Source organism: Gymnoscopelus braueri (genome assembly GCF_963280865.1).
Source record: "Gymnoscopelus braueri genome assembly, chromosome: 17".
In the NCBI taxonomy this organism is placed as follows: Eukaryota; Metazoa; Chordata; class Actinopteri; order Myctophiformes; family Myctophidae; genus Gymnoscopelus; species Gymnoscopelus braueri.
In genome coordinates this window covers 51696-64108 of record NC_137617.1, presented here as the reverse complement: position 1 = coordinate 64108, position 12413 = coordinate 51696, and the positions used below count along the sequence as shown (strand labels likewise).

Below are 12413 nucleotides of genomic sequence, written 5' to 3'. Positions count from 1 at the left end.
GAACAACAGAGGCGCAGAAATGCACAGTTTCAAACACTGCTACTACTACAACCCACCGACGGAGTTGCCGACGCTCCTGCAGACCTCGCCAGTTTTGGACAAGACCCGGTCGGACCTCCACTTGGTGGGATAATTTCGATACGAGGTGGTTGTAGAAGCAGAATGGAAAGAGAATTTTCGTATGTCCCGGACAGCGCTTTTGTCGTTGAGTGAGCTGCTTCGTCCATACATCGAAGGTCAGACAACTGTAATGAGAGCGCCTGTCGGTGTCGTAAAGAAGGTGGCATGCACTTTGTACTATTTAGCAGACGAGGGGAGAATGCGCAAAACCGCAAACTCCTTTGGACTGTCTAGACAGGTGGTTTCGAAAATAATAAGGCAAGTGTGTGAGTCCATTACTGTTCATTTGGGCCCTGTGTATATACAGTTGCCTTTAACTGAGTCTAGGGTAGAGGAACTTGTAGCAGGATTTCAGAGAAACCATGGTATCCCTCAGTGCATCGGAGCCGTGGATGGGACCCATGTGGAAATAAAGCCGCCATTAACAGGATCTATGGATTTCATTAACCGAAAAGGCAGGTTTTCTCTGAACATACAAGCTACCTGTGACTATAAGTATTCATTTCTGGACGTTGTAATTAAATGGCCGGGTAGTGTGCACGACGCCCGTATGTTTTCGAACTCCAAGCTGAACACCTATTTGAAAAATGGCACCATCCAGCTCAGGAACAGTATTTTGGACTGTCCTTGTGTCAAGCTAGAATGGTAATCGAATGCTCTTTTGGCAGACTTAAAGGACGGTTTGGAGCTATATTAATCTAAATGACCTACCATTTGTCATCTATGCCTGTTTCGTGCTTCATAACTACTGTGAAGCTAACAAGGAGATAATGGATGAGAGTATAGTAATCATGGCAGTTCAACACGATAAGGACAACCAACCTGCCACAGAGACTAATAACAGTGCTGACACGTCACAAACAGAAGGGAAGAGGGTCCGAAGAGTTCTTACCAAATACCTTGATCCTTAAGGGATCTACTTCCTGCCAAGGGGGGGTGTGTGTGTGTGTGTGTGTGTGTGTGTGTGTGTGTGTGTGTGTGTGTGTGTGTGTGTGTGTGTGTGTGTGTGTGTGTGTGTGTGTGTGTGTGTGTGTGTGTGTGTGTGTGTGCCTGCCTTCAGGGTGGGCACCAAAACATTATTTGGCACTAGGGACAACTGGGCACATATGAAGAGTGGGCATTAGGCAATTCAGGGCACCTTAACAGAATAGGCACAAGGGAAATCTGAGCACCAAAACGGAGAGGGCACCAGGAAATCTGGGCACCTTGGAAGAGTGGGCACTGGGGAAATGTGGGCACCAAAATAGAGTGGGCACTAGACCTCAGAAGATTGGGCACTAGGGGAAATCTGGGCACCTAAACGGGAATACTTTTGGGTTTGTGTCCACAGAACGCGTTTTGCACCTGTGTGGCATGTGTATTACTGGAATGCAACGACATTAAGATTTTTTGTTAGTTTGAGGTTAAGGTTAGGCATAATTCTGCGAGGTTAGGTATAGTTTTACTGAGGTTATGTTTAGCATTAGTCATAGTTTTACTAAGGTTTGGGTTAGGCATACAGTAGTTTGATTGAGGTTAAGGTTAGGTTTAGGCATAGTTTTACTGAGGTTATGTTTAGAGTTAGGCATAGTTTTACTAAGGTTTGGGTTAGGCATAGTTTGAGCTTAAAGTTAGGTTTAGGCATAGTTTTACTGAGGTTAGGTATAGTTTTACTGAGGTTATGTTTAGCGTAAGGCATAGTTTTAGTAAGGTTTGGGTTAGGCATAGTTTGAGCTTAAGGTTAGGTTTAGGCATAGTTTTACTGAGGTTAGGTATAGTTTTACTGAGGTTATGTTTAGCGTAAGGCATAGTTTTAGTAAGGTTTGGGTTAGGCATAGTTTGAGCTTAAGGTTAGGTTTAGGCATAGTTTTAGTAAGGTTTGGGTTAGGCATAGTTTGAGCTTAAGGTTAGGTTTAGGCATAGTTTTAGTAAGGTTTGGGTTAGGCATAGTTTGAGCTTAAGGTTAGGTCTAGACATAGTTTTACTGAGGTTAGGTATAGTTTTACTGAGGTTATGTTTAGCGTTAGGCATAGTTTTACTAAGGTTAGGGTTAGGCATAGTTTGATTGAGGTTAGGGTTAAGGTTTGTGTTAGACAGTTTTCAATAATCTGATGTAGTTGCATTCCAATACACATGCCAGACAGGTGCGAAAGCATTCTGTGGTCACAAATCCTAAGAAAGTATTCCCGTTTTGGTGACTGGATTTCCCCTAGTGCCCACTCTTCCGAGTTCTGGTGCCCACTCTGTTTTGGTGGCCGCATTTCCCTAGTGGCCACTCTTCTGAGGTGCCCAGATTTTCCGATGCCCACTCTGTTTAACTGCCCAGATTTCCCTTGTGCCTGCTCTTCTCCAGTGCCAATTCTTCTCTAGTGCCCAGTCTTCCCCCAAAAAGGGTGTCCTGTGTGGTTGTGTGTGTGTGTGTGTGTGTGTGTGTGTGTGTGTGTGTGTGTGTGTGTGTGTGTGTGTGTGTGTGTGTGTGTGTTCATCATTTGTGGGGAAGACTGGGGCACATACAGTGTGTAAGTGTGTGTGTGTGTGTGTGTGTGTGTGTGTGTGTGTGTGTGTGTCAGCAATACATTAAACATCTAGACACTAGGTCTCCACCTGCTATTCAAACATTTGAGGTAAGTCCTGAGAATCAGTGTTGCACTTGTAGTGAAAATAGCAGTAGGTTGGCTATTTTCACCCTATTTTCAAAGATTTAGACACCAGGGGCTCTATTCAGGGCTAGATTTGAACAAACCACTAATTACGGATTTCGGACTAGGCAAGAGGCGTTTCCCCGCAAAATTCGGTATTCTATGGCACCCCCCTCACCCGCCAAACACCTGAGCTACCCGTTACATTATGCATAGGTGTGGTTTGGGCGTTACAATGATAAAACCAATCACCGTGCCAGAAGCCATTGCCTTTAAGAGAAGACTGCGCTAGCCGTCATCCCCGATCCAATATATGCTCTAGCCTATCTCCCTGTCTGCAGTCTCTGCACTGTTGCCTGGTCTGATTATTATTTGGGCTTGTTTTCCTTCTTTTTTTTAATTTTATCCAAATACATTTTTATATTAATTTGTAGCCTATTGTGTTCACAATAAGCTTGTCATATTAGTCAGATCTGGAATAGTATATGAAAGCCATTTAAAATATTTATACTATTGGTACACACCGGCTGCTCCCAAATAATTAATTACATCATGTTACGACAACGCTCCTACGTGGTACACAGACAAACAGTAGCACATGGGTATAATAAATTGGACAGTTTTAGGAAAGTTCTATAGCCTATGTACTCACGTTGGCTGTTATCGTTCTATTTCCACCATTCTAATGGATTCCAGGGGTGTGTTAACATCTCTGAAGTTGCTCCATAGTTTCCTCTGAAGTGACGCAGTTAAAGTTAACTTACATCCATATTGTCCCCGTTATCTTTCATCATCCACCTTTGTTCAGTAATCCCGAACAGAGCTAAACTTTAAGTTTACATCAATCAAAGCCTCTCAAACCCAGACACATTGCTGCGATGCGTATGTGCGTCGCCTACCTACCCAAAATAACAGACATACAAGCTATCAACGGCGCTGCGTCATGTCGTGTCGACAGCTTACAGATCTGATATTTTGGACAGCATACAATGAGGCGCGCGCGCGCCACGGAGTAGCCTATCACTAAACCAAAAACATTACATTGCGTGGTCAACAACATACTAGACATGTAACTTGCTTGGAGCTTTTAATGCAGTGGTTCTCAACCTGTGGGTCGAGACCACAATGGAGCACCCAACGCCTGGCGAGCTTGTAGATCTGCTATTTTCACAATATTTATCTGTGGAACCGAGTCAAACAAAATGGGGGGGGGGTCCCCAGTTCAAATATGGTTATTTTGGGGGGTCATGAACGTAGCGTTTACGCGGGGAATATAATAATAATATAGGCTAATATATATAATATAGGCTATAATATAATATTCACCCGCAGCATGGGTTTAATGAGACAGCAGCCAAAATGAAAATCACACTATGATCCGATCATCAAGATTTTAGCCCAAACCCAACGGGACCCGACCCGGCCCGTCGGCACCGGCTGAGCCGGGTCTACGTTTTTTTTACATCCAAATCAATTCACATATTAATTAATTTGTAGCGTAGGCTATTGTGTTCACAATAAGCAACTTGTCATATTAGTCAGATCCCCAAGAGTATATGAAAGCCATTTAAAATAGTTATATATTCTTACACAGCTGATGCCAAATAATTAATCAACAGGGCAGCGCAACGTAACATTGGATGTGATTCTCCATCGTTATTCTATGAAACATATATTTCATAGAATAACCATAATCATTTTTAAAATGGTTATGGGGCAGTGTATATTTATATAGCCCTATTTGCTCCAAGCTGTTTTTTAAATAAAATATAGACTGTTGGAATAGGGTAGAATGACTCCTGTTCTTAACGAATTACTAAGATTTAATGAGAAATAAGGCTTCTTTAGAAAAATGACTGACGGGCTGGGCTGGGTCTAATTTGTCAATTATTAGTCGAGCCAGGCTGAAATATTTAGGGGATATGAAAGCTCTAGTTAGTAGTTTGAAGTGCTCATGTGGCCTTATAGTTGCTTCTTTTTGTTTTCATAGACCTGCGGACTGCGGTTGCTTATTTCTCGCCAAGGCTGGCAACACGGCTCATGGTCCAACGCACAAAGCCATTGTAGTGTCTGTGTGCACTTGGCGGGTGAATTTATAAACCGGCGGGTGGTATTAGATTCCACTATCCCCCCTCCCCAAGCCGTACCCATGTGTGGGTTGAGAATGTCAATGTGGGGGATATAGCAACAACACGCCCACGGGCACACCTCCATGCGCAAATAACGGTGTCGGCATAATGGTGACGGGTAGAGCAGGTGCTAGAATAACCTATTGGGGCGGCGCAGAATCAGAATCAGAATCAGTTTTATTGTCACATCACAGGTTTACAAGGTAAAAAAGTGGGTGAAATTCGTTTTTGTACATCGTTCCCATCGCAACGTTAATTTCCATAGAAAGAAGAGGGGGGGGGGGGGGGGGGGAGAAGAAGAGGGGTGGGGGGCAAGTGGGAAGGAGATCAAAACAAGGGCAGCTCCATTATCCGGATTTAACGTGGTTTAGAGGGGGGGAAAACTGCCACAGAATAGAGCGGCAGGTCTCCACCTGCAATTCGAACATTTGAAGTACGTCCTGAGAATCAGTGTTGCACTTGTAGTGAAAATAGCAGTTAAAATAGCAGTTGGCTATTTTCACCCTTTTAAAAAATTGAGACACCAGGTCTCCACCTGCAATTCGAACATTAAACATCACTAGCTCCTTGGCTCACAGTCAAAGAGTAGTAACAGTTTAGTTTGTAGATTGTTTTCCCACAATGCCACCAAAAGCCAAAGGGGATTCCTATGTTTGGACTGACAGTGAGGTGGAATTGTTCCTCAGTGTTGTGCTCGAGTTCAAAGTGAACAGATCCTTTGAAAACGTGGACTGGGAGACTTGCATGAGTAAATATACCGACATTCTGGCTTTGTTCTTAGAGCAGTACCCACCAGAGCCAAATACCGACTACCCTCATCGCAAGGAGGAGATTACCAAGTCCATAATAACAACAAAGCTCAAGGCAATACGTTGTAAATATAGGGCAGCCGTAGACGCCGGTCGTAAGAGCGGCCATGGAATGGTAATACTCATTTATTTCGAACTGTGCGAGCAGATCTGGGGTGGTTCCCCTGCAACTGCCCTGAGTCTGAGTGAGTGTGTGTGTGTGTGTGCCCCAGTCTCCCCCCAAAAATGGTGCCCAGTGTGTGTGTGTGTGTGTGTGTGTGTGTGTGTGTGTGTGTGTGTGTGTGTGTGTGTGTGTGTATGCCCGCCCCAGTGTTACCCCAAAAATTGTGCCGTGAGTGTGTGCCCCTCACCACCTGTGCATCACACATTGATGACCACAGTAACTGTTATCAAAACCTCCGGAGTCCAGTGTACTACGAGGTCTTTTGAAGACCATCAGACACTACCATCAGATATACAGAACGAGATGGGAACAGTGATCTGAGCCCAGCCAGACCAACAGCTTCCACCAACCACACAGGACTTTTTGGATAGAGATACACACACTTGCCTTATTATTTTCGAAACCACCGGTGTCTTTTGAAGACCATCAGACACCAGAGAAAGAGATGCTGGAAGGAGATGGGAACAGTGATCGGAGCCCAGCCAGACGAACAGCTTCCACCGACCGCACAGGTAAGACAACACAGCTCTGTTCAAACAGCTTTAAATGTGTGTAGTGAAAATGAATGTGATGTATTGATTAAAATAAATTGTTATGTAATTGTGAAGCCCCATTGATGGTTCCAGCCTGGTGGTTCTCCATATCTCTCCTTTCTCTCTTTAGGAATCTCTATATCTGACATCATCTCCTTCATTGTCTGGGGTTGTGAACAGTGAAGTGGAGGTCCGACCGGGTCTTGTCCTCTGGCTTCCACTATGGTGTACATGCCTGAAAGGGCTTCAAGGTGAGGGAGTTAATGGCTCGCAGTAGCCTACATTAGCTGTACATAATAATATTGATGATGGCTTAGTTACGCAGATTACACATTATTTGATGTCAGCCCTGGTACCATTTGCAGGCAGGTGTGTGCCAGTCAAAGGTGTATGACTGGCACCTGAGCATGGGCCCTGCAACTTTGACATCTGTCTTTGGTATCGTTGTGCAAATCTTGCCTGTAAATCTATGGTTCCTCAGTGAAGCAAGGGGTCTGGGTTGTTGTCTTCCTTGTTGACTTCACCAGTCTCACAGAACTTAGTTTGGAACCCACACGTTTGCCTGTGTTGCTCTTTTCCATGAATGCCCGATGCTTACAAGCTGTACCTCGTTGTAAAGGTGACTAATCACCGATATATAGCATTAGGGGATTGTGGAATAGTTGTCTGGCTACGAAAGAAACAAATCATGTGTTGTTGTGTGTTGTCTTGTGTTGTGTGCAGGACAAGGTGAGGTGATTCTGTGGGGAAGCAACAAGCATGGCCAGCTGGCCTCAACAGAACCATTCCTACCTTCACCCTCCCTGCTCAGACGTTCCTTAATGGGCGGAGAAGCTGTCACCCATGTATGGAGTGGCTGGACACACATTGTCGCCAAAACAGGTAAACCATAAATCATCCCCCATAATGTCTGAGAATCAAGGCTATTATAGTAGACTAAAACTAACAAAATAATGAAAACTAAACATTTTTGTTAACCCATTAAGACCGGGAAAGCATCTGTGTCATTTTAGATTTGAGCTATAACCATTATTTTATACGTTGGCTATTCAAAAATAGCAGATCTACAAGATCTGCTATTTTTGAAAGAGTTTGAACATTTGTGCAAATCTTTGAATATATATATATATTTTTAAAGCATTTTTAACTCAAATCTTTGCTTCTGGGCGGTCCCTGGAACAACATATTTTACAAATGTTGGCCTTAAAATCTACAGTGAGTGGCAGAGAGGATAATGAACAGTTGTGTTGTGTTCCAGTGAGTGGCAGAGTGTTGACATGGGGCAGAGGGGACTATGGACAGTTGGGCAGAGCGGTGCCATCCAGTGAAGACCCTGAACGGATGCCAGCTGGATGTGTTGTGGCAGAGCGGGTCGGGCAGGGGGTCCGACACCCTGCTGAGGTTACACTGCTTCATGACGCGTTTCAGGTAAGATATCACTGCTGCTAGAGGACCCTACCCTGTGATATATAACACTTTACTGATTGGTATTAGTAAAGGGGAGATATAATGGCCCAAATTCAAGTTTCCTTAAATGTTTGCACTTTATATAAAGGTAACAGGAAAAGTGGGCACCATGGAAGAGTGGATACCTAGATATTAAATTGTCTGTAATATCAAATGAAATTAAATATATGGTTTTGAGTAATGTAAAGTACACATGATTATAACACGCTTGAACATTGGACAATTAAGGCCTAATTCTACAATTGCTACAAATTCATCTCCTCTCCCTTCCCCTGACTGTAACCTTCCCCCTCAGCAACCCTCACTGTCCCCCTTGTCATCTTTTTGATTCCATTGTATTTCTCTCCCTCTCAGGTCTCATGCTATAGTGTGTGTGTGTGTGTGTGTGTGTGTGTGTGTGTGTGTGTGTGTGTGTGTGTGTGTGTGTGTGTGTGTGTGTGTGTGTGTGTGTGTGTGTGAACCAGTTCATCATTGGCGAAGCTCAGGCTCTGATGGATAACATTTGATTCCTTCATTGAGGTGAGGGGTAACCTCCGAAGCCCTATTTTACCGCTACTTACATTTACTTATGTTCTAGCCTCGATCTCCAGGCTTTTATTGCTTAGTTTTGCTAAAAAATAAAAGCCTGGCCCAACTATAGCCTGTACTGGGTATGAGGAAGTGTTTCATTTCCCAACCAACCAGAGTGCAGTGGGCGTCGCTCGTAATGTTGTGTTAACTGGGCGGGGGTTGACGGACAGATCGGTGAACCAATGGGATCAGGCGCCGTCTCTCGCCGGCTCTATACACACGCCCCTTTATACACGAAATCAGGAGGGTTGCAGCAGGCTACTTATGTTCTGATAAACAAACTATTTAAAAGTCTTTGTATGATTTTAACTTACTGTAATTAATATAAGTAGAAAACAAGAAAGATAATTACTCACATATCTGCTTAATATGTTTTTACTTTAAACAGGTGGCGTGTGTGGACTGACAGTGAGGTAAATACAGGGCAGTCGTTGACGCCGGTCGGAAGAGCGGGCATTGAAGAGTATTTCTGCTCTACTTCGAACTTGTTTGCTTGCAACAACTACCCTTCCATCTGGTATCGAGACGGCAGATGTTGACCCAGCTTCTCTTCACAGCGTGGATCCATCTGCAGATAACGGTGTCAGAGACTCATCTTCACCTACACCCACGGAAGCGTCAGATGCGTCTGGATCACTGCAAGAGTCTGATGGCAGCTGTCTGACCCCCTCAGTGGTCAAGGAACGACGAGCCCTACTTCAGGTATGTAAATTGTAAATTAGTGTTTTATATTATGTCTGTGGTCTACTGTATGTTGTTCAACTTTTGTATTTAAGCCAGCTTTAACATTTTTTTCCAATTTGTTTTTGAAGGTCAATCTTGATGGACACAGACATAGCAGGCGGAAAAGAAGGCTCCAATCAGAGAATCAGATGCTGAACATAACTGAAGAGGAGCTGCAGATGAAGAAGAGAATGCTGGATATGATGGAGGCATCATAGAAGAGAGTGTCTGATAGTTTTAGTCAGTTGATTAATAACATTGACAGACTGGCAAGCTCCATTGCAGACGGCTTCTCCCTGTTAAGACAGGTCATACAACCACCACAATCATACAACATGCCACCACCAATGCCACCATATCAAAGCAGAGGTCCCTATGGACACATGTATTCATCAGCTTGTATTCATCATACCACACACATCTGCCTCTACCTCAGGAATGCAGGAATACCACCAATGCTTTAGTTCTTCACACACTGCAGCCCCAAGATCAGGTCAGTGAAACACTCATTCATGCTCTGTGTCTCGGTTCTCCTCAGCAACCCTCACCCTGTGTCCCCCATGTTAAAGTCATCTCCCATTTCATTTGTCTCTCTCTCAGGTCTCAGCTCAGAGCCTGAGCTTGGCCTATGATAAACTGGTTCACACACTATAGCATCACATGATGCCTTTATTGAGGTGAGAGGTGACCTTGGAAGCCTTCTTTTACCACCTACTGCTAATTACATTTACTTATGTTATGATATACAAACTTTAAAAGTCTTGGTCTTGTCACATTTCTTGCATTTAGGAATCCCTGTTTTGGAAGCGGAAGGAGGTCTGCATGGACGAGGTCTACATGGGCAATGTGCTGCAGGCAGAAGGACAAGCCCCCACAAGACATGCCTTACCGTGGGCAGGTATGATATGTACACATAGTTGCTTTTATTCATGTCCACATCAACAACATTACATCAGGGGGAAGAATTAGATCTGTACTCGTGATAAATATTAATTAATTTCAATGAAAGATACAAGAAACCAGGCTGTGTACACCATGGCCTCATGCCAATAAGAAAGGACACTAAAGATCAGTTAGGTCAGTTTTAAATTTGGATTGGAAATATTTAAGTTTTGTGGCTGTTGGTAGGGCATTCCACATTTTTGTGGCACTATAGTAGAAAACGTTTTGTTTGACTGTCCTGTGTGTCCTGTTGTACGTGTGTTTCCAGACTATTGGAGTGCATGGTAGATGCAGCAGAGGCTCTGTGTCCCCATGTGATGAAGAGGAGCAGTTTTCGCCCAGAGCTTAACCCATGGTCGTTCCCAGGAGCTTTGTCACCAAAACACTCCTGGAGCAGTCAGGGGTTGATATTATTAACAAATTAAGGTTTGTGTGTTGTGTTTTTGCTTCAATAATCAAATGTCTGTTGCTTACAAATAGAAAAAAAGGCCCTCACTCCTGTCAATGCCTGTGATTGTCTTTGTCTTTCTCTGTCTCTACCCCGATGGCCTCCTTTTATTGTCTCTCAGTGAGGTGAAGCTGAGTCAACTAAGCATCTTTCCTGTCTGACCGTATCGTTCATGAGATCTTAGAGGCTCTCTCCAGCTCACAACATACTCTGGTAAGACTTGCACTTAAAGGTAGGGTAAGTGATATTTTTTGGTAAAAACAAAAAGTATTTTTTTAAAAGGTTAAAATACTATATTCTGATAGTAATCATTGCTATAGAGTGTTTTTTCAGTAACAGATGTCTCCCTGTCTCTCCAGCTCTTTAATAAACAGAAAATACATTTTTCGGTAGGTGTCAAAATCTCAGCCAATCAGGAGAAAGTACCCATTTTTAAGCTTAATTTGTATAGTTTTCAGTTCAAATTTTGCATGCTCATTTCTTAGTGTCATCACTTCCAATTTCACTTGTTTAATCTGTGTCCTGATTGAGTTCTCTGTCCTGGTTGGATAAAATTGGAAATGAAAAGAACTACAAAAAAAAAAAAACTACAAAAAACATTTTCTGTTTTATAAAGAGCTGGAGAGACATGGAGAATCTTTATATGGACAGGACACTCTATAGTAACGAGCACTATCAGAACATAGACCCATTTTGCAATTATTTGAAACTTTGCAAATCACTTACACTACCTTTAATGGTTGCTGTCTATGAAGGTTTTGATATTTTACTAATTTTCTCTGTGTATTGTCCTTTTAGCAGCAGAATGTTTGTCCCTCCCTCTCATTTAACCCATTAAAACCAGGAAAGTATCTGTCCGTTTAGATTTTGTGTTGGCTATTAAAAAAATAGCAGATATACAAGCTCACACTTCGTGCCGTGCTGCAAGCTGCTATTTTTTTTTTACATTTTTGACAATAAATCTTGAAAGTGAGAACTACGGATTTAGAAGCCATTTGTAGAATGGGCCTCAGGTCTTAACAGATTATTTATTTCCTTACAAAACCACACTAATCGGTTAGAAAGATCCAAGTTCAGTGAGTCTAATTATCATCACATAACTCATTTCCCCTCTTCCTTTTATTTCTCTCCTTCCTGCTCCTCCTAGGCAGACCACCTCGTGCGGCGAGGTTGTCCTTCACAGCAGCACTGCTAACTACATCTGGAAGTCCCAGAGGAGAAGGTTCCTAAACGGGCTGAAAGGCTGGATGATCTGGAGACATGCATGGTATTGTGACGGTGGGTGTGTGTGTGTACGCGTACCGTGAGCTACATAATGTATTGATATGCGGTAATTAGTAGATTTAAAGGTTAACTAGTACTATATCAGTTCTCCAGATCATATAACATGAATTAGTCCCTTTTCGCTATGTAGTTACAAACTAATGTGTAAAGACATGTTGTTTATAATAATGTTGCCAACTTTTCTACGTATGAATTCCTTTAAGACGTGTGGAATGGACTGCACTCTAAAATGCTTACTGAACTTTTCAATTTCTGCACAGTGAACATGAGTTGTTTCAGATAGTGGTGAAGCCATTCATGTTGACACTCATACTAGTCATGTCATAGTTTGGAATTCCAATACTGAAAAACTAAGAGCAATTTCACTTTCAAAACATGTTTTAGGGTCTTTTTTTAAAGTCTACTCTGACTTTCACGCATTAGAAGGACAATATCATTCACCAAAACCAGGACATGTGTTTTCAATGAATCTAACAGGGTTAAAATGGGTTTATATAGGAAGGGTCTGATGAAATGAATGTCAAATATCAAAATACTGAATCAACCAACTTAAAAACGTTTTTCCTTGTTGTCCTTCCAGACCCTCCAGGAGTACAGGACGTGAAGG

At 42.8% G+C, this 12413-nt stretch overlaps 1 protein-coding gene across 2 annotated transcripts; it reads left to right on the top strand.

Annotated features, from left to right (window-relative positions):
• Window positions 1-5923: 5923 nt before the first annotated feature.
• On the top strand, window positions 5924-11758 carry LOC308104635 (uncharacterized protein). 2 transcript variants are annotated; one of them, XM_080455089.1, is made up of 6 exons: window positions 5924-6351; window positions 6503-6623; window positions 9922-10030; window positions 10343-10500; window positions 10644-10735; window positions 11670-11758. In XM_080455089.1, exons 1-4 carry the CDS (start codon window positions 6298-6300, stop codon window positions 10497-10499), a joined length of 441 nt encoding a protein of 146 aa, XP_080311215.1. In that variant the 5' UTR covers window positions 5924-6297; the 3' UTR covers window position 10500; window positions 10644-10735; window positions 11670-11758. The 2 variants fall into 2 exon arrangements, 1 of the variants encoding a protein (XP_080311215.1); XR_013934839.1 differs by lacking the exons at window positions 5924-6351; window positions 6503-6623; window positions 11670-11758 and adding an exon at window positions 9741-9809 and having other exon boundaries at window positions 10644-10736.
• The last annotated feature ends 655 nt before the right edge of the window (window positions 11759-12413 follow it).

Coding starts and splice junctions, on each gene's coding strand:
- LOC308104635 (XM_080455089.1), top strand. CDS start 6,298: ATGGGAACAGTGATCGGAGCCCAGCCAGACGAACAGCTTCCACCGACC. Junction 6,352..6,502: donor AGCTTCCACCGACCGCACAG/GTAAGACAACAC, acceptor TTCTCTCTTTAG/GAATCTCTATATCTGACATC. Junction 10,031..10,342: donor ACATGCCTTACCGTGGGCAG/GTATGATATGTA, acceptor GTGTGTTTCCAG/ACTATTGGAGTGCATGGTAG.